General features: G+C 39.7%; 2 protein-coding genes across 2 annotated transcripts; one reads left to right on the top strand and one right to left on the bottom strand.

The window, feature by feature from the left end:
* Nucleotides 1-9,869: 9,869 nt before the first annotated feature.
* On the bottom strand, nucleotides 9,870-14,311 carry LOC146465107 (proton channel OtopLc-like). The gene has a single exon (XM_085129028.1). It carries the CDS (start codon nucleotides 14,285-14,287, stop codon nucleotides 12,437-12,439), a length of 1,851 nt encoding a protein of 616 aa, XP_084985154.1. The 5' UTR covers nucleotides 14,288-14,311; the 3' UTR covers nucleotides 9,870-12,436.
* A 2,774-nt stretch (nucleotides 14,312-17,085) lies between these two features.
* LOC146465108 (uncharacterized) lies at nucleotides 17,086-21,554 on the top strand. Its single transcript, XM_085128923.1, has one exon. It carries the CDS (start codon nucleotides 17,892-17,894, stop codon nucleotides 18,906-18,908), a length of 1,017 nt encoding a protein of 338 aa, XP_084985049.1. The 5' UTR covers nucleotides 17,086-17,891; the 3' UTR covers nucleotides 18,909-21,554.
* The last annotated feature ends 733 nt before the right edge of the window (nucleotides 21,555-22,287 follow it).

Raw genomic sequence — 22,287 nt, forward strand, 5'->3', positions numbered from 1 at the left:
TAATGTATGCAGTAATGTATAATTAGTCACATAATTACTAGGCAGGTTGTCTTGGTGATCTTCCTGTTCGTACGTGTCTGTCTGTCTACTGCATCCTTAGGTCTTGGTCTATGTCTGTTATTTATAAAGTCTGTATGCCAGTCAGTCTGCTCAATACGACATTTCCGAGTTGCTGTGAACCTCATTATGAAAGCGAGGCTAAGTGCAAAATTTTATTATGAAAATTAGTTTTCATTTATATGCAAACAAAACTAATTTTCAAAGGAAAAGCTTTTGCACTTAGCCTCGCTTTCACAATGAGGTTTACAGCAACTCGGAAATGGCCTATTGAAATGATTTGTGGTGGTAGCTTTGTCGTAATACCAAGCTTTTTGGCCGTTTGTTTGTTTGTTTCCGTTTATGTCTGTCAAGTTATTTTTTCTACCACTCCTTGTTTGTTTGAACATGGCTTTTTCTCTGTTTGTTCGCTCCTGAAATAGCAATTATTAGTCGTGCATGTTTTTTTATGTGCCTCTCTCGGTCTTAACTGAGACTATATATCTTGCTGTCACTCGTCTGTCTCATTGCATATCGTTATCTGTCTTTTAGTCTGTGTCTGTGTTTGATTTGGCCCTGTCTGTCTGTCCGTCCTTCCGTGCGTCCGTCCGTTCGTCCGTCTGTCTGCCGGTCTGTCTTTCTGTCTGTCTGTCCGTCTGTCTGTCTGCCTGTGTATCATTTCTTATGTATGTTTCTGTTGGTTGTATATCTATTTGCTTCTGTATATGCTGTCTGTGTCTCAACTATGTTGGTCTTTTTCCCTTTCTTTTCCGTACTGCCTTGTCCCATTCCAGTAGTTTTAATTTGAAGTGGCACTAATGATATCAAGTAATATATTAACAACCAGTGCAAATGTTTCCATCAGAGGTTCTCAAACTCAACACTAATTCATGAAGACAAAACGAAGGAATTCACTACCGTAAAGTGGGTGTGAACATGTAATATTAATTATAATAAATTTGTTTAACATTTGCTTTGAAATTGTTTGAATGGTTCGAGAAGTTATATCAAAATACTCGAAAGACTGTTTGATCCGATTTCCAAGCAGTTCGAAGTTGACTTCAAAAACTCGGCTGTGCCTCATTTTTTTAACCAACTTGTCGATGTTTGAAAAATCGGACGAAACAGTCTTACTCGTGTTTGATACATTACTTCCAAACAGCGAGAAACTGTTTATATATTTGTGAGTTGATTGAAACCTCTGATGAACACGAAATAGGAGTTGATAATATGGCTTCTCTATTGCGCGTAAGAATACAGTGCAATACATTCTTTGTCTAATTAGCGCCATCTGTCTTGAGAAAAGGTGAATACATTCTTTAGCATTTTGTCACAACTATCTTCCTGCATATGTTTAAGGCCATTTGCGCGTTGTCGACGGCATTCATGTCACGTCTAATCGGCTGCTTCAAATGGGTCTTCGTCCAAAAACCGATTTTAACTGAACCAGTGCTAGGTCGACGGGGAAAACGCGAGAAAGCATTGAAAGTGCCGATCTTTAATGCTACTTGATTTTAAAGCAGAGCTCAAGCTGATAAAAAAGAGAACCAGACAACAGGTAAAACGTGCTCTTACATCTGCTGCGGACCGGCGAAAATTTGAAATGTCTCTTACTTATTTTTCGTTTCAAGTCAACAGCTAGAATTCTCGAAATTTGCACAGATGCCATCATTCACTGGATCAAGCAGAAACTTTAGGTAGGTTACCCACGGTATTCTCTGAAGAATTGTTTATATTTGATCGCAACTATAAATGCTCTGTGTAGAATGAAATTAATTGAACGGAAATTTTAACTTGCGAGTAATAACTGATTTGCATTTGCATAGTTAAGCGCATTTGATCATCTCGTCGAGGAATTATGCGAAATATAAATTGATGATGATGATGATGATGATGATGATGATGATGATGATGATGATGATGATGATGATGATGATGATGATAGTGATTGTAAATACTACTCGCAATGGAGAGTGGAAAAACAGTCATATACAAACGCATGTGCGTGATTTGCTATGCACCCCACAATTGTTTCTTGGGGATATTATATCACGGTTAACACTTAAATTAGTTGCGCTCTGTGAGGTTAATGGACAAATAAGAGGGTAAAACATGTCGATAATTATAGTTAGCTTCTAGTGACGTTGATTTTGTTGTTTGTCCATCAGTAACTTGCATATTAGTAAAGTCAATCAGCCCTCCTTATTTCAAAAGCGGATAGTGTCTTGTTATAATGGATCTCAACAGCTTGCATTTATCATATGTTAACTAGTGTCAGTCATTCAATGTAGCTTCTAGTCACATCCTGTAAGTCGTGTTCTTTCAAATTCAACGAGATATCATTCAATCGTACGGTATTTACTCTTTCAGAGTGGCTTTTGTTGATTTGAGTTTTCCAATTTCCCATTCTAATTACGCCAGTCAATCACAGCTAAGATAAACAGTCTAATATGCCAATCAGCGCAAAGCAAATACATACAAACAGGCGTTAAGCGCAGGAAAACTTGCGCAACGTTTGGTTTAAATGAGTTTAATTGGTTAAATGAGTTTTTCAGTTAACTAATCATAAGCTTAGTAAAACAGCCCAAGAGAGAATGGAAAGTGCTTTCGACACTGCATTAGAAAACTGTTGTCTGTGCTTTAACTAAGGCTAAGCGTCTCTCCCTTTGAACATTAAAGCTAGCAAGCATGTGAGATCATCATAATAGGCCCGGTTTCCGAATTGCTGTGAGCCTCATTATGAAAGCGAGGCTATGTACAAAGTTTTTTATTAAGAAAATAAGTTTTCATTCATATGCAAACAAAACTAATTTTCACATGAAAAGCCATGCACTTAGCCTTGCTTTCATGATGAGGTTCACAGCAACTCGGAAATGGCCTGTTTCGTTCACCTCACCAGGAAATTTCTGTCAATAAATTAGTTTTGCAAATATATCAATCAAAAATCAAGTTAGTCAGTCAGTCGGTAGGTTTTCAGTTTCCGTGCTGGAAAGTATACAATCCAAGTTTACAATTCCATATTTGCACGACAGGTCTGTCATTCAGTCACAAAAAGTGATGTTAGCTGGATTCAGTCGTCCGTAAGCATCTTTTTCTTTAATGCGCCACTCTAACTACTATGATTAGCATTATTTCGGCATATGATTTGACAGATTTAAACAGCCAGTTCATCATGCCCAGTCAAACAGAGGTTACAAATACGTAATACGCAATTACCAATTCAAATGGAACGGTTTTCAGTCAGGTGTCTTGAAACCAAAGCCAAAATAATTTCTCTTATCAATCGCGACCTATGCAAACAGCATAATGAACCAATCAGAATTTGAATCAAATAAACGTAACCGATGGCAAGCGCGGGAAAAAGCGTGCGAGCAAGTCAGGATTGATTATGGTTTAGCTTCTGATTGGTTGAGAAATTAGCGCGAGTTTAGGGAACCAATCACAAAGCGTAGTACAGCAAAACCAAAGCATATGTGAATTACTTTCGACACAATTGAAAACCGGCCTATTGTGATTATACTTAGACTAAGTGTTAAGATTAGAACCAGGATTAGGACAGCAAGCTAGGGTTAGGGTTAGGATTGTGGCTACAGTTATGGACAGTGCCAGGGTTACGTTAGGACTGGGATTAAAGTAAAGTGGAGGATATATACTTTTGAGCACAACTTGTCAGTTATTTAGTCGTTTTGTTTCTCAGTCAGTCAATTATTTTCCTAGATACATATCTTTTTGTCAGTCAGTCAAGCGAACAGGTGCTGAATCAGTAAGATAAACAGATTTGGTAGTTCATCATTTAATTAGTCAATTTTTCAGTGGGGAGTCAGTAAGTCGTCTTTTCCGTCTGTCAGTCAGTCGTTCAGCCAGTGGTTTAGTCAATCAGAAAGTCGATCGGTCACTCACTCAACGAGTCAGTCAGTCGCCCATTCAACCAGTGTTTTAGTCAGTCATTCACTCAACCAGTCAGTCAGTCGGACAGTCAGCCAGACAGTTAGTCAGTCACTCACTCGGTCAGTCAGTCAGTCAGACAGTCATTCACTCAGCCGAACAATCGTTCATTCATTCATTCAGTCAGACAGTTACTCAGTTAACTACTTAGTCTGTCAGTCACTCACTCATTCAGCCAGTCAGTCCTTCAATTAGCCAGTCGTTCACTTAAGCTTTCAGTCAGTTGCATTGATCTAACACGCAGTTAGAACGTCAGTCAGCCAAACAGCCAATGAGCATTGTATCAGTTAGTAATGTTTCTCGTTATCAGCCAGGCAAACATTAGTCAGTGATTAAGTCATACTTACTCAGATCGTCAGTCAATCAGTTAGTGAAGTAAACATTTGTTATGTAGATCAATTAGTTAATCAGCCAATTAGAAGGTCGACAGTTCTTTGGTTGTCGAGCTTCACAATCGGTTACACCATCACTTGACAATTCAGTCTGATGAAGAGTAGGTTTAATTAGACTCGCAAATAAGTCACTTAGTCTGTCATTTCATCGTCAGTTATTCGGTTAGTAAATAACTCATTCCGCAATAAGCCGCTGAACAACTCAAAAGAAAACATAAGGCTGTAGATCTATCAGTCAAATCCGCTGGTTTACAAGTTCTTTGCATCGGGCTTTCAGACAGTTAATGGCTGCGGCCACATTTACGCCTTAACTTTGGTTAGGCCTCAGTCAAGGCAATGGTAACTGGTAGTTATCACTGTCTTGACTGAAGACTAACTCAAGTCAGTTAGATATTGTTATTACTCGTTTAGTAGCTAGACCTAAGTAGACCAAACTGTTGTCTTCTAAGTTATTCAAGAGTTTTTATTTTCAGCCAATTATTCCGTCGTCGTATTGTAAGTTAGTTACATAGTGCGTTTATCATTCAATGAGCGTGGCAAAACGTTGGTTCCTCAGAAAGTCAGTATTGTAAGCTAATGACTTTTGGATAGTTATTTATTCAGTTGGTCTCAGTTGAACAGGAAGCCATTTGACTAATTGCCATCTAATATGTACGTAAGTAGGTCAGTCAGTTAGTAAAAACGCCAGCAGTTATTTAACTATTTCATTCTTTATCCAATTTTTAAGTTAAACAGATAAACAATCAGTCACACAGTCAGCTTCGCGAAGTCACCTCATTAATGACTCTGCTAAGTTGTTGTTTTGTAGGTTTGTCAGCCAGATAGCAAGACAATGTCCTCTGGTCAGTCATCCAGGTTTATTTGGTTATTCAGCTGGGTAGGCAGTCATCTTTTGATCAGTCATGTTCGGCTATTCAAGAAATATGTTAGTCCGTGCAACGGTCATTTCATTCAAAAATTCGTCCAGAAAACTCAAGCTTTTGTCTCTTGGACAGTCTAAGTAAATTAGTCAGTCAGTTAGCCAGTTGTCTACTTATTTAGTCGATTCAGTGGTTAAACAGTCAATGATCAGTAAGTCAGATACTGAGTAAGTAACAAATAACTATGTTGCATCACAATCAGGCAATAGCGGTCAGTTATCACAGCTATCAGGCCTGTCAGTCATTTGTTTGGTTGAAAGTTGAATCAGTTATTCAGTCAGACCGAAGCTTCAAACCAACTCAACAATCAGTCAGCTAATCACACAGTGGGCGCAGTTGGCAGTTACTTGGAGTCACTTTGTATAACAGCGTATGTGAGCAAATGCATTTAGTCACTCAACAGTAAGTTTGCTTGTCAGTCAGTCAGTCGGTTAATCAGTCAGTCAGTCAGTCAGTCAGTCAGTTAGTTAGTCAGTCAATCAGTCAGTCAAATCAGTTAATCAGGTAGTCAGCCACTCTTTCAGTTAACTATCTGGACAGATATTCAACCTCCCATTCAGTCAGTAAGCCAGGAAGTTACTTATTCAGTCAATGAGTTAGTCAGCCAGGCCGTCTGTCAGTCAGTCAATCAGTTGGTAGGGCAGTTAATCAATCCACAAGACACCTAGTCAGTCAGTCAGTCAGTCAGTCAATCGGTCAGCCAGACAAAAAGTAAGCTAATCGATCAGTTAGTCAGCTAGTACGTCAGTCAGCGAGGCAGCCAGTCAAGCAGTCACTAAGACAGTCAGTCTATAGGCACTTAGTTAGTCAGTCAGCTATTTAAAAAGTCAATCAATTACCCAGCCTTTCAGCCTGTCAGCCAGTGGGTCAGTCCTGATTTATTTAACTAGTTACTCAGACAGTCAGTCAAACTGTCAGCCGTCTAGTTCGTCAGTTGGGACGACGGTTAGTTGCTCTGTAAGACGCGTAGTCAGTCAATCATTCAGTCTACTAGTCAGCCAGACATTCCGGTCAATCAGTTTACGGTTAGTCAGTCAGTCAGCATTTCAGATAGTCAGTTAGCCAGTCAGTCAGTATGGGAAGACACTAAGTCAGTACAACACTATTGTCAGACAATCAGTCAGTCAGTCAGTGTGTTAGTTGATACGAAACTTAGCCAGTTCCCAAGACTCTTAGTCTGTCCGTAAATCACCCTATCTGTCAGCCCGTCAACTAGTCAGGCTGTCTGTGAGTTAGACGGTAAGACAGTCAGTCAACTTAAGTCAGTTAATAAGTCGGCCATGATCTCTCATTCCGTAAAACGCTTTGCTAATGTAGTCATTTGAACACTCATACAGTCACAAATTGTCTGTTATTGCTAAGTCACTGACGTTTCGACGCCTTGGTCATGTAAATATAGTTAATCGTAACTGAGTTCATTGTCAAGTCTCTGATTATTATAGTGGTTATTAGAATGCCTTAAAAACAAAAACAGAGTAGTCGTTCTATCCCACTAAATGAGCAAACAACACAACGAAGAATAATGACTTGTGGCAAATAACACTTAAAAATGGCGACGAGCGAAAGGAAACACGTCTGGCTTTAGTTTGGCTTCTAATTGCTGAGAAAGTGGCGCAATTTTTTAAACAGTCAAGAGCAGCGCAACAAAGAAAAACCGACGTATACGCCAAATTACTTTCTATACTCTATTACATAGTATGAATTATCTAGAGATTCGGTACTTCCAAGCGAGAGAAAGATTGAGCTAAAGAGTCAGTCAGTCAGTAGTTCAGATGAACACTAAGGCAGTCAGTCATCCAGTCAATCAGTCAGCCAGTCAGTCAGTCAATCAATCAGTCATCCAGTCAGTTAGTCAATCAGTCATCCAGTTAGTCAGTCAGTCAGTCAGTCATTATGTCAATCAGTCAGTCAGTCAGTCAGTCAATCAGTCATCTAGTCAATCAATCAGCCAGTCAGTCAGTCATCTAGTCAATCAATCAGTCAGTCAGTCAGTTAATCAGTCAGTCAGTCAGTCAGTCAGTCAATCAGTCAGTCAGTCAGTCAATCAGTCAGTCAGTCAGTCAGTCAGTCAATCAGTCATTCAGTCAGTCAGTCAGTCAGTCAGTCAATCAGTCATCCAGTTAGTCAGTCAGTCAGTCAGTCATTAAGTCAATCAGTCATCCAGTCAGTCAGTCAGTCATCTAGTCAATCAATCAGCCAGTCAGTCAGTCATCTAGTCAATCAATCAGCAAGTCAGTCAGTCAATAAGTCAATCAATCTGTCAGCCAGCCAGCCAGTCATTCAGTCAGTCAGTCATCCAGTTAAACAGTCAGCCAGTCAGTCAATCAGTCAGCCAGCCAGTCAGTCAGTCAGAAGGGTGTCAGTCAGTCAATCAGTCAGCCAGTCAGTCAGTCAGTCATCAAATCAATCAATCAGTCAGCCAGTCAGTCAGTCAGTCAGTCAATCAATCAGTCACTCAGTTAGTCAGACAACCAGTGTCCGTCAATCAGTGAGACAGTTACTTAGTCGGTCATGCAGATAATTTGTCAGTCGACCAGTCAGGCATGTGCATTCATTTGTGTACTTGTTCCTTATTTATGGTTAGTTTCGGTCACTTGTTGTTTCTTGTAGTTAGTTTTATCATTGTTCAAATAACGCTTGTTAGAAAAAAAAGACATGACAAGTTGAGGTAGGCTTTGTCGTCTAACCAAAAGTCAATCATTAAACCTTTCGACCAGTCCGAGGTTGTGTCCGGCCTTTGGTAAGTGATCATATTTTAAAGTCTGTCAGTCATTTAATTGGCCTATAAGGTGATCTTTCTGCCAGTCAGCCAGTCAGTCCTTCAGTCGTTATTCTAATCAGTAGCTCTGTTGGTCAGTCTGTCGTGAGATCATTCCTCTATTTTTTGACTGTCGCCTTTAATCCCAGGCTAGTCAATAATTAGCCATCCAGCAGAAAAATCAATTGCTTAAAAATTCTTTTAGTTAGTAATTCAATCAGTCAACCAGTAACAAAGATAGTCGGTCGGTCATCTTCTCAGTAATTAATTGACTTATTGTGTAAGTCAGACTCCCGCTTTTTCTTTTAGGTGACGTCACTGCCAGCCAGTCACTCACTCACTCACTTAGTCATGCAGACTATCAGTTCACGTTTCTGTCAGTCACTTTTAAAAATAAGAAAGTAGGGAGAGTCCGTAGGTTACTTGTTTAGTCTGCCTGTCAACCTCTCTCTCTCTCTTCCTGTCTGGCTGTAGTTGGTTCAATGACTTTGTCAGTCAGTCGGTTTTTCTGTTGGTCTGTCCGCGTGTCTCTCAGTCTGTCTGTTAGTTGATCATTGTCGGTCTCTCTTCTCTGTCTTCTGTTCTGTTATTCATTCAGTTAGAGTGTTAGTCAATCTATTTGTCTGTCTATTAACCTGTCAGTTTGTCTATAAGTCTGTCTCTGGGTATGTCTTTAGGACGTCTATCAGTCAGCCGAGTTAGTCATTCAGTCTTTTTTGTTTATCTGTGAGACCAGTCAGTCTGCCACCCTATCTGTCTGTCCAGTCTGCCTGTCATTCATTAAGTGAGTCGTTCAGTCAGTCTGCTCTTCTGTCTATCAACCTGTCAGTATGTCTTCTGGTCCATAAGGACATTTATCAGTCAGCGAGAGAGCCATTCAGTTTTTATTTTCTTTTTTGGTCTGTCATGCTGCCTGTCTGTTGGTACGCTTTTCATTCAGACATCCTTCCATCTTTCCAGATGTCTGTCTCTCAGTTAGTCAGTCAGTCAGTCAGTCAGTCTGTCTGTCTGTCTGTCTGTCTGTCTGTCGGTCGGTCCGTAAGTTAGAATCCCAGTCTGTTATTTGGCCAGTTTATCTTCAGCCAGTCTGTCTATCTTCCTCTGCTTCTCTTTCTTCTTTACTTGATCATTCTAGTAAGAGGTTCAGTCAGTTTGTCTACCTTTCGATTTATCGAATTATCTGTCTGTTAGTCTGTCTATTAGACTGTCCCTTAGTCTATCTCTTAGTCCGGCTGTAAGAACTTCGTCAGTCAGGCTGTCAGGTTTGTTTGTCACATGGTCACTCTGTCAGCCTGTTTGTCTTTCAGTCTATCATGCTGTCTGTATGTCTGTATGTTGGTAACTTTTAGATCAGTTACTCGTTCATTCAGTCTTTGTGTCTGTCTGTCTGTCCGTGAGTCAGTCTCTCAGTCTGTCATTTGGCCAGTTTATCATTTAGCCACTCTGTCTCTCTTCCTCTGCTTCGCTGTCTTCTTTATGTCAATCATCCAGTAAGACGTTCAGTCAGCCTGTCGGCCTGTCTGTTTATCGAATTGTCTATCTGTTTGTCTGTCCATTAGTCTGTCTCTCAGTTCGGTTATAAAAACATCATCAGTCAGTCAGTCATTCAGTCAATCAGTCATCCAGTCAGTCAGTCAGTCATTCAGTCAATCAGTCAACTAATCAGTCAGTCAGTCATTCAGTCAATCAGTCAATGAATCAGTCAGTCAGTCATTCAGTCAGTCAGTCAATCAGTCATTAAGTATTTCAGTCATCTTGTCAGTCAGTCAGTCATCCAATCAATCAGTCAGTCAGTCAGTCAGTCATCTAGTCAATCAATCAACCTCTACCTCACGGTCACTCTGTTAGCCTGTCTGTCTTTCAGTCTGCCATGCTGCCTGTAAGTCTGTATGTTGGTAAGTTTTTCAGTTAGTCGGTCAGTCATTCAGTCTGTCAGTCTGTAATTCAGTCAGTAAATCATTCAGCCAGTCTTTGTCTCTGATTCTATTCTCTGTCTTTTCATTCTGTCATTTATTCGGATAGTCTATCAGTAAATCTGTCTGCTTGTGGTCTGTCTACCTGTTGGTCTGTCAGTCTGTCTGCAAAGTCTGTCTCCCATACTGTCTGTAGGAGCGTTTCTCAGTAAGATAGTCCGTTCGTCGGTCAGTTCTGTCTCTCTCCCAGACAATCAGTTTGGCAGCCTAGGTGTCTGTTAGTATGTCATTCTGTCATGTTTGTCAGTCTGTCTGTAGATTAATTTTTTAGACAGTCAGTCATTGTCTCTCTCGGTCGCTCAATTTGTCTTTCAGTCTGTCTGCCATCTATTTAGTCAGCGTGTGATTCAGTTTGTCGGTCTATCAACCTGGAAGTATGTCGATGTTTTCTGTTTGGTGGTAAATGCAGACCCTCAACTAAATAGTCAAACGCCCATTGTCAGTCAGCACTCAATCAGCCTGGCTGAGATCCAGTTCGTCAAAAAAATCAGCTAGTAAAATAGCCAGTCAGTCAGTTTGTCAGACCCGGCCCCAGTTATTCAGTCAGTCAAGTACTCAAACAGTCAGTAAGTTGCAAATCAGTAAAGTACTTTTATCAGTTGTTGAATACTCACGTCTGTTAACAAGTAGCGGTACATGTGTGCCAGTAAGCGTAATACGTAATGTTTCTGATCCGTCTGTTCAGTTTTTCCTATAATAACCTACCTTTCTCGTTTAGTACGTTTTCAAGTCTTTGGTTAGAGAACGAACGGCTCTCTGATGTCTATACAAACGCTTTTTTTTCACGAATTCGTTGATCCAGATACTAAAGGAAAACGATAGGTTATTCAGTTGACTGATCGCTTAAAAACTTAATGTCTGTCTGTCAGTCAGTTGGTAGGCTAGACTGTTTACAGTCCTCTATTTGCCCATGTTATTGTCGATATTGTACAGTATGCTTCGATCGAACGGCCGCCATCTTGGTTTGTAATAATGAGCGCAACCTTGGGCGAGCGTCAAACTACAACCTGACGAGGGGCCCCCTCGATAGTTTTCTTGCTCTTCCCTCGGTTGCGCTCGCCATTACAAACCAAGATGGCGGTAGCTCCATCGAAGCATGTGATCTCGACAATCACACTGTATTGTAAAGAGTCTATTAGTCGACAGTCAGTCTTTACTTAGAAAACGTTTGGTGAAGGATCTAGCCTTTGCCGTAAAGTCGCAATTGTTCTTTTCCGACTTTTTTTTAAAAAAAGAAAACAACTTAAAATAGCCATAACAGTAACTTTGAATGAAAGGCATTGCCTCTGAGGCCCTAATATGAGGAAAATTTAAATAATTTACCGACTTCGCGTCTTTCTCACGATTACTGATCTGGTAATTGCAGATAAATTGTTTCATCACCAAAACAATATGAAAAATGTCTTACCTTATCGCACGATAAATACGGCGTCTACCTTAAGTTAAGGTCGTTCTGTCGGCTGAAAACAAGTCTTAAAATATGAAGTATGAACTTATTACAGTTAAGTATAAATATAAGCTTAAAATACCACGGACTTATATACAAATGATGCCATTAAATCAAAATTTACCGAAACGTTTTCTATAAAATCGCCAATTTGGCAGAGCAACATACGTCGAATTAAATCACTTGTGTAAGAAATAAAACACGCTAAGAATGCTGTAAATTTATGTACTTTTAAAAACGGTTTCTGAAACCAAAGATAAATTTCTCAAAAATATAGACTTAAATAGCTTAAAGCATGTTTAAAAGTTATAGTAATTTCTAAAAATTTTATCGTTGCTCTAATGAACTGGATTAAATTAGATTCTTTCTTCGCTGACAAGTTTAATTTCAAGGACAGGCAAGACTTTTCGCCAAACAGAAGTATAGATGTTTGCATTTATATGAGTAAGGCAGTTTTTTTTATGATTACGAAACGCTAGGAAGAAACTTTTTTACATCCTTAATTGATACACAATACAGTCTCATCGTGGGTTCAAGTCTTGCCTCTCTTTGAAATTTTCAAATTCTCCCTTGTTGAAAGTAAGCTCTCATGAAAAGATAAACAGAGCGAGTTTCTAATAACTGTCGCGAGGTCTTTGTTTCTGTTTACTGATTGGCTCACGAAACCGCAGCGTGCTTCATGCAAATGCATTGTCACTGGGTAATCACCCAATTAAGAAAAATTGAAAAATTTGGCTTATGTCTGATTCCCTTTGCTTTTTTAAAACTCGTTCGACAAGAAAGATCATTTTTCCCGAGCTAAATTCCCAGCTTTTTGTTTCTACAAGCTTGTCGTTGGCTACTTATTTTGGCTCCTAGTTCTGAATCTTCCGATTAGCTCAAGACAAATTTTGATTATTAATTCTTTCTAGATTAGTTTGAATTTATAGTCTTACGACAGCTGATAGAAAATCGCTCCATTGATCTTAGCTTAGGTTATTCACTCTAAAACAAGACCAAACCTCGAAAAGACATGCCGCTGAATGAAATCGAAAGAAAATACAAAGAGGATAAGCTAAAGTAGTGATTGCTCTCCAAGACGTCTCACCGTAAAACACCGTCTGAACCGGCGTGGTCGCAAAATTTCTCATTTCGAAGAAGGAGTCTTGAGCCCACAGTGCCACATTGGTGGTCAGCAGAAACAGCGTTCCTTGTCTGATGATATTCGCGCCCAGTTCCTTTAGCGGTCTGAATCGCAGAGCTTTGATGAGAGCGGTAGCCTGGAGCATGGCTTGAAAGAGAATTAGCGTTGACTTAGCAAGTGAGAAGTCTGAAGCGTAGCGGTGATTTCTGATTTCAGCAATGGCAGCCGTCAAACATAACCCAGCGTAAAGGAACATACCAGTGAAGGAGACAATTAAAAGCGTATCGTCCGCTCCAAATGGATACCAGCTAAATTTTTGATTCATCAAACATCGCAGTACAATCCAGCAAGCGATGCACATGAACACAAGCAGGACAATCTGGTAGAGATAATAAAATTTAAGCGCGTTTAAAGAGTCGTGATCGACCCAGAGCAAACCCACGGCCAGAAGCAAAACGATGGAGAACAGTAGACCTATTAAGAGGCCTGGGTCAGAGCTTGGAATAGCCTGCTTGCGAAGTGAATCTTGATTCTCGACACACGATTGGCAGATTGATGAGTTCGACATCGCTCTGTTTAAAGAAAAACGGCTGGAAAATCTTCCGCTTGAAACTGAGTCTCGAGATGGCGTTGCAGCTTCGCACGTGCCGTAACCATGATCGTGTTCAAATTTCTCCAAACGTTCGCTAAGATTATCGGAAGTCGTGTTGAAATCCGACAGCTCGTCGTAAATGTAAATGTCTTGCGGGTCGGGATCGAGATCCCGCATCTCACTCCACATGGTGTACAAAATGCCACCCGCTATCAGCGAGTACTCCATTGTGAAAGGATATAAATAAGGTTCTGACGCCTCCCAGATTTTTTTCATGGAATAGTGATTTGCGAAGCAGGCATTCTCTTCGCGCGTGCTTAAATCCTCGAGGGTTTTATGCGTGCTGAAGATGCTTTTTGAGTGGCTAAAAAGCGCGCGAAACCACAGACACACGTTCGTGCCAAGTATGTGAAAAAGTACAAGTCGAATGCTAGGTGACTTATGGAGGGTGGCTGTTGCAAACTTGCGTAAAAATAGGATCTGTGCAAAGATGAAAACAGCCTTGAATATGGAGAAAAACAGGCTGGATAAGTTTGATGAGCATTCGATGTAAAATGTGATATGAAGTAAATCCATGACACAGCTTCCCGCGCCGAAAACGTAAGCCCCCGCCATTAGGGGCCGGTGCGAGTGGGGGGAGGGTGTAATGAAGTCTACAGTCTTACGGTCACTCTGTTTACAAAAGATATAACATATCCACAACAGCGCAGGGCAGATACAAGTGATTAGGAATCCATCGATGTGGTCTGTTGTAACCCCAGAGTCTGCTTTAGAATCGTCTTGTAGCCATTGGGATAGGTTAAACACCACCCCCGCTGTTGTTAAACAAATCAAGTACAATAAACTGGCGATTTTACCGTCCCCCTTAACGCCATCATCGGGCAAGATCGGTTCTAGAACGTACATGAGCGCGTTGACAACAACTCGCGTGAACTCTCGTTGTTCATCTTTTTTCGGTTCCTCCTTCGTTGTGATGTTCCCAATGACTTTTTTCTCGTAGAGTGGATAGGTTTCTTTGTCGCAACGCATGATGTTTAGTGTTTTTAAAGGTTGTTGAGCAGTGAAGAAAGGAGGCGAGCGAGCGCTTGTCTCCTCGCTCATGACGTCATGGTTTTAAAGCAAAACAGTGTGATGAACTCTGTAGGTCTTTTTGGAAACATTGCGCTCTTATTGGCCAGCTCATGAGCTCATTCATGAGGAATCACCATTACTACATGGCCCAGTGACTCATTAAAATTCGATTGGCTTTTGTTGCCATTTTTCAGCCAATCAGATTACTTCGTTGACATCATGGATCAATGGAGCGGTCAGCTCATTGACAAGTGTCAAACACGGCCGTCCGCCATTTTGTTTCCTTCGAAAATGTGAAAATTTTTTCACAGTATTACATTACTGAGACAAATTAAATTACTTCCAAGACCTTTGCAAATTTCTCTGCAAATTGGCTGTTTAAAACGTCATTCAATTTGGCTAAATTTACGATGTTTTCCTATTTCGATATCTCTGTTTTCAGCGACAAAAACCCCGTTCAAACCCTGAATGAAAGCAAAGTTTTACTGCTTTTCAACCGTGACACGATAAAAGAAAAATAAACAGAAGTTACACGCGCGGATGGATTCAAAATATCAATAGAATGACCGCGAGATGTTTCTCCTAACACTGTAGAACGACACGACTCGTTTGTCCGTGAGTAAACCAACTACAGAGACTGCCTCAATGTTCTAGAATGCTTTTGTTTTGTCATGGAATTGCGACGATTTTACCCTGTGCTTTTTAGTAACCTTAGTGCCGGAAAAACTGCATGAGTGATACTTTTAGTTCACAAAAGGGGAAGGCGGTAAATTACGTTATGGAAAGGTAAACAGTCGACAACAAAAAAACAAACAAAACCAAACAGCGTATCGGCTCACAAGAGATGTTCATTGAATATTAAATGGATGAACTAACTGGGAATAATTCCTACAGCGAATTGTCATGGTTTGAATCGCATAGACAAAGCCGGAACGTTCGCTTTGCTTCGTCTGAATCACTAACCGTTTGCAATTTTGATACAGTTCAGTACTCGTCCCTGTAAATTACACAAAATCAATGATACTTAAAGATTTCCTCTTAAATCCTTCGTTGTCATTCATCTTTTTACTGACCCAAACTAAAGAAGATCATATTGTTTGGTACCATTTCTAAATATTTTCTGGCTACCTGAATTTCTGCCCCTTTTCAAGCTTTTTTTATTAAATTAAACGTTCTGTATATAAAATTCGGGCAGTGCTAGTCGAAGGTAATTAAGCAATTTTTCGCACCAATTTACAGGTCAAAGCTGCAAAAGAAAATTGGCCACCAGAAAAAAAGAACAGGTCGACCTGTCCTTTTCCCGCACGCCCCTTAAAAATACTATTTGATACGTATACAATTTCATCCGACAAAAAAAATATAACTTTCTGCAATTCGTCGTTGAAGAAGTTGAAAAATCTCTGATCTTTGCTGTCCAATCAGGATGTTGTGTGAGCATTAGCAGGGTTTGCAAATAAGCCTGTGTCAGGCACCACAAGGATCTATCGCGTTGCTTAGCAACATATTTCGATGAAAACCGCGGGCTCGCCTATTTCATGGCACCCTGTTTTCAACTGTCACCTCCGTTGATTTTGCTACCTTTTCGCCCCCTGCTTTCTGTACTGCACTGAATTTTGAACGAAGCAGTGCCAGAAAATGGTCTCCTTTCAGAATTAGAAAGAACGTGTTTGATTGTTCAATCTAGTGGTCTCAAGATAACAGCCGCTGTGGTTTGCTCAGCTATAAAAGCTTTTAAAATATATAACAATTTCAGTTCAGCTGGTTTTACGACTCTCCCTACGTTTAGTATAGTAATTATTGTAATCAGGCAAGATTAGGAAAAGTTCAATTTTGCAAATTTCAATTACGTTTTAGTAGAATTATTTTCTTCAAAACGTATCCGAAATAAGTACATGTTTACATGATAAGATACAACTTTTTTTCCGTGCCCCCTCAAGATGAAAAATATGTCTCGTTTTTTTTTTTTAATTCGCTCCGGGCGAATGACTAACACTGGCAACGCCAGCACTCGAAACTTTTTACGGTGGCAAAATTATCCTATCAACTCTGCTGATAAAACCTAACATTTGTAACTTTTACATAAATTATTTTTATCTCGGTGGGACCTTCGTTGTCCATCAAAATGATACCTAACTCAAACGCAAAAAAAAAAACTTGGCCAATATCCAACCATCTTGGCCTCACGCTTGGTCAATAACGAATATGCACAGTTGCCAGCGAGAAACACCATTTTCTTTTTTACCGAGGCCATTAGACATCGGTTAATTCTTATTAAACTTTGGAATAAGATTACTGGGGCTTTAATCGACAGGACACCGAAACAGCAGCCTTGTACGCATTTGGTGCCTTGTCAGGTTTTTGTTGGCGGGTGAGACAAAGCCATCAAAGACGTGTGCTATCGCATGCTATACTCAAAGGGGACAGCTTTTGCTATTTGCACAGCTTTGTAAACCAAAAGCGGCTGACGAAACATTGAAAACTGTTTGTATTTTACCTGTCAAAAAAAAAAAGAATATGCCATGTTATTTCATCGAACTTCAGTCCACCCTTGTACTCAGACAGCGAAACGGTATGTTGGGGACTGGATCCTAGGGTCTCTCCCAGTTTCACCCGGAGAGAAGTGCACGGCTGGTGCGAGGTTGTATGAATGATAAACACTACCACAAATTGATCACTTTTTTTGTTATTGTGTGTAGTATTTATTTAAAAAATGAAAGCATTGAGAACAAAAAAGGGCAAGACAAAATAACTGAACTTTTTTATAAAATAGATTTAATACTCATTCAGCCCAGATGGGCCATAAAACTCGAAACTTTTAAACCTCGGTTTGGTGTATCTATGCCTGGCGCCTTTACTACTAAAAAAAAATGATATGCTAGTTTTCTTATAGTATGCTAGATTTACCAGCCCACACTTTTTCCTGAAATTTTTGCCTTCAAAATTAAATAAGAATTTTTCATGGTTTTAGACTTTAAGAAAGACAACTTTGTGACAGCGTTACCTTGGCAACCAGGGCAGGAATTACTAAAAGCAATTACTAAGAACAAAATTATTTATATTTTAAGAACGCAATGTAATTAATCTAGTGTGGTAAGAAAAACTTGAATTCAACCTAACACATTTCATAAAGAATTTCCATTTATGGTGGTGCATTAGTGCTAATTGGGAAAGGCGAAGTTTAAATTTGTCTATTAATGCCTGCGCATGCAAATTACTCAACGCGGTCCAATATATTTTCCTTTCAGAGAGACACGCATTAAGTTCGTTTGAGTGAGAATAAACCCGTTTACGTAATGTTAATGACCTATATGTCAAGACAAAAAATCGAAGTGTTAACGAACGAGACTAGATTTAAACCGCGCCACGATTATTGTTTTAAAATTGCCAGCTGTTATACGAAGAGTCTTCGTTAAGAGCGAAATTGTTTCCATATATCAAACCGCCATTTCGAAGAAAAATAAGCTAAAATTCATATTCAACACCTCAAGACAGTTGGTGACCGCTGTACATACATTATCAAGCGCTGATCAGAATACAATTGAACACCGAACAGGGTAGCGCGATACTTACTCGAGGGTATGAAAAATCTATGTAGCTAAAGGAAATTATGTTGTTGTAGAGATATTTCCTTGGAATGAGTGTCCAACGAGGTTATTATCAAGTTCCAAGCGCGAAACTTGGAAGTACGCCTTCGAAAGCGTCAAACTTTTGTCACAGTCCATTGACTCCTGTATACGCAAATTGCACGCTATCGAGTGGTTCGCGCGCGAATCATCATGCAAAGCAATACGCTCAACCGAAGATTATGTCACCTGCGACGAACTGTTCCACTCAAAGGCGAAAATATGTTTCTTCGCTGTCTATAATTCCAAAAGAGAAAGTACCCAAGGTGGTTGTTTTGCCGAGCATTGATAAAGATATTGGGGCGTCCTCGGTAAGATCTGTATCGTCTAAAATTCCAGTTGCTAACGTGGATAAATCTATGAAAGAAACGCCGAGGTGCGCCAAGGAAAGGAAACCACAAGCTAAATATATCTCTTGCCTTCATACTTCGTTAAGCACCGAATGGAGGAAGGATAGTTTTGATAAAGAGACCAGCCGCGAGGAAAAGCAACACAGGACTTCCTCTCTGCAAGTGGACTGCAACTACAAGACGAATACATCTCTAGCGACGTCTGGCAAAACTGCGTTGCTTTCTCGCGTCAGTGATACGGCAAACTCAAACGTGGAACTCCATCGAAGCGGAGCAAATAAAAACATTTCTTCAATTCTAAGAAAAAATAAAGAAAATACAGACATGGAGAAGCAAACAGTTCGGGTCCAATATTTGCCCATGACGGGAAAAAGCTTTACGATTAAAGATACTACGGTTACAGACACAAAGAGAGTAGGCCCGAATGCAAATGTTGTTTCATCTCGCGGGCAAGATAATAATCGACAAGGTTTGCGTCCTCGAATGCTCCCAAAAAGCCGCTTTCGCGTCAAAATTCAAAAATGTCAACACAAGAGTATAAACATTTCAGACTCCATACTTTGTAACGAAGAGAAAAGGGAAAAAACAATGGGAAAACCAAGGAGAAGCGTCGTTGTTCAAGACAAAACTCCACAGCGCTCGTTTTCGGTTCAGAGACATGTTACAAGCTCGCCATGAACCTTTAGACTCTCGCAAGAGAAAAGGTTTTATAAGGCGGAATTATGTCAGGAAAGGACCAAGAATTAATAGTTACTCAATGCTGAGATATTGTGTTCGCTCGTAAAGGTAGCGATATGTGAAAAATACAAATTCCCTCTAAATTACGACTGAGGATTTTCGGATTTTTTCGCCGATTATGCGAGCAAGATAAAAAAAATTTACATTATAAATTGACAAGCTGGTGTTTGCAGAATACATTGAACCGTCAAGATGGGTATTGACATTTCGACAAAAAAAACCTTTAATCTAAATCTAAGATGGGACGCTAAATAAAGACTGAATCTACCGTGAATTTCTATGTCTTAGTTAACTGTCGTGAATATTCGCCTTTAAAGAACTTTTGTCTCTTTAAATCTTTAGCTATAAAACCTCCTCAACTGAAAGGCTTTCGATTTTGTTCTGTAAGCAACTAGAAAAAGTCCTTATAAACCTAAAATAAAGCCCAAGCTACCAGTATAATGTCCTTTTTGAAATACGGGTTTGTTACCTCTGCAGGGGATACTTCAAAAGGCAGGTTGATTTCCAATATATTTCAATTCATATATATCAGTGGTTCATTTCCGTTGCTAAATGTACCCTTTAAAGATATATTTATTGCCCCGATTGCTTAAAATGAATATTTCACTTTGACGAGTACAATAATTCTTTGCAAGATATTTATATTTTTTTCATGTTTTTAACTAGACAAAGTGCTTGCGCGAATTAATAACGCCGTCGAAAACTGGTGAAATATTAATGAGAACCATCAAAATTAATCGTCAGGACCTCGTTTAAGGCTGAGTAAGTGTTTCGCGTCATTGCTTTTCAATAGCAAAGCTGCAGGCGAAATATTCAAATGCTTCTGTCAAATTGATTAGACGAAAGTAATCTCCGTTTGTGATTCAGTTATACAGCAAAAAATTTACTTGTCTTTTATTTCTTCAGTCCGTTCAAAAAAAGCAAATTCACACTGAATTCGTGCAAAAAATAAATAGGTAAAACAGAGATCACGAATTTGCGTTTTCTGACCAACTGTCGATCCATATAATTTTAATACGCTTTCTCGCCAGTCGTTAATTCCCTATGCTGAAGCCAATTTCCTGTCTCGTTTGATAAGTCAGTCGGAGAAAGATCATTAAATGTGTTTCGCTTTTTTCCTACACTCTTTTCCCAGACCAGCAGGTGTGTATTTGAATTACGAATGCCAAGGCGACCGTTTCCATGGAAACTGACGTTAACGAGACAATAAAACACAGAAATTGTGACATCGGCGTATATTTTGTAAGGTGTTCTGTCAGGCGGATGTCGAAAGTAATATTACCAATTTCAATATTAGTTAAGCCGCAAGAAATATTACAAATATTTTTCTTTTAGCTGGGGTGATAGAGTGCTTCCAAATTTTGAGTTTGTGGATGAAATTCTAAAGTGTGACCATTCAAATGAAAGCTACTGAGCAGTACTTTGCTGTGGTGCTGTTTATTCTGCTGTACAAGGTGGATCTAACTATTAACTTTGTGATCATTCGGTTCGCGCTTTGAAATTTCTTACAATCATTCAGTTTCTTCGGCGATTCAAAAATTAGGTTAGGCTGCAGAAAAGACTACATAAAACTCTTCAAAACACCTGTTCCGCACGCTACTTGAAGCAGGTTTGAGTAAAAGAGTTTTAACTCTTTACTAAAGAAAACAAAAAACCAGGAGACAAGGATATTAATTCATTTAAACAAACAAATAGTTCTGTCGACCAGCTTTCTTTTGAAGAAGCCTACGGGTATATCTTATAATTCATTAATTCGCTCTGATCACGAGCTGTCGCTCAAAATTGATTTAGCATTTAAAGTTTTTTTTATGTATTTACTCTGTGATCAATTTATGCATCAATCAATCTCAGCTGTGTGCATCCCCCACCCGGGCAATAGTGGGGCATTTCCCCACACTGTCCATCCCGGGGGTCGGGCATTATCCTTCCATCCAAATACCCCGGGGCATTTGACCATCTGGCGTTTTTCATCTCGCAGCATTGTCGCCTCTTTTAATAAGCAATTCATCGCAAATACGGTAAGTTTCTTTTCGAATACTGCTGCAGAATGACCTACTTTTAAAATACTACGAGAAATAAGACCAAGCTAGTACTAAATTTGTCCTGAATTAGCTTAGATTTTATTAAAAAATAAGACGAGAAACGAAGAAAATAAAACATTTTTAAGCCAACTAGTTTGTCTCGGCTGTGGGCATTGCCAGTTTGTTTCCAAAGAATCCTAATTCCATGGGGTCAACCCGAAAAGGGGGGAGGGGGGGGGGTCGAACAGCTGGAATTGACTGGTCCAATACCTTATCCTTATAATGCCACAATATTTTTTGCGTTGCCGGCAGTGGCCAAATGTTTTGCCGTAGTCCAAGAGGTTATCTTTTTTCTTCGGTTCCTCAAACAAAATTCCGCTCTCTAGGGATTGTGAGCTAATGTGGGATCGTCTGGGTAGACGGATGAAGATTGGGGCGACGAATAGGTGCATAGCGTGAATTTACGGCATTTCCTCGGAGTAACGTAGATCTGATTAAATAGTTTTTACCTAAAAGAATAGGGAGCTTAAGGGCCGGGGGAGTCTGGTTGAAATTTTGAGTTGAATTATGAACTCAGTCAATTTTATGTTTTACGCGTTATTAGACAGAAAAACTATTAAACTATAAAATATTAATACTTCTACTGTCAGAAATTATTGTGAAATGGTAAAAAAGCTCAATCTTTAGTGACGTGCACAAATTTGTTGATCCGTTGCCATGGCAACCGTGTCAAGCAAATGCATTTTGACGGCAAGGGCAACGAAAACGTCAGCTGAAAATATAACTTTATTTCATTTGTGCTACTTCGCGATTATTTCAACTCGCTCAACTTCAACAGAACCGGCGAAAATTGGTAGGAGTGGGGTTCTAGTTAACAAAGAAAATGAAAAATTCACCGCCGTGTGCCCACGTTCTCCAAAAAACCTAGAATTTGGTCATTTCACGTTGTTGTTTTGCGGAGGACAGCAAAGAAATGTACCAAAATGTAAAACGCACGTGCAGAGCCAGTGTTTTTGCTCATTAAATCTTTTGTCTTGCGGCGTTTTCGTTGCCGTCGCCGTCGTCGTTGCTTAAGCTCCCTAATATTTCATATACAACTGACCGCCGGGGACTGTACCCAAATGATCCCATAATCCCTCACTCGTACCATTCTTCCGTAGTTTCTAGAGCGGGGAATCCACTTTACCAGGAGCCCTTTACCGAAAAAGCTAAGATGACGACTAGGACATTTACCCATAATTCTTAGCGTAAAAAACTCTTCAAACGCTCAAAAAACGCATAGAAACGTTCTAAAAACT

Source organism: Pavona decussata, unplaced genomic scaffold (genome assembly GCF_977016875.1).
Source record: "Pavona decussata unplaced genomic scaffold, jaPavDecu1.1 SCAFFOLD_157, whole genome shotgun sequence".
In the NCBI taxonomy this organism is placed as follows: Eukaryota; Metazoa; Cnidaria; class Anthozoa; order Scleractinia; family Agariciidae; genus Pavona; species Pavona decussata.

Bases quoted from the DNA above. Each gene is read 5' to 3' on its own strand.
- LOC146465107 (XM_085129028.1), bottom strand. From the start codon at position 14,287: ATGAGCGAGGAGACAAGCGCTCGCTCGCCTCCTTTCTTCACTGCTCAA.
- LOC146465108 (XM_085128923.1), top strand. From the start codon at position 17,892: ATGAGTGTCCAACGAGGTTATTATCAAGTTCCAAGCGCGAAACTTGGA.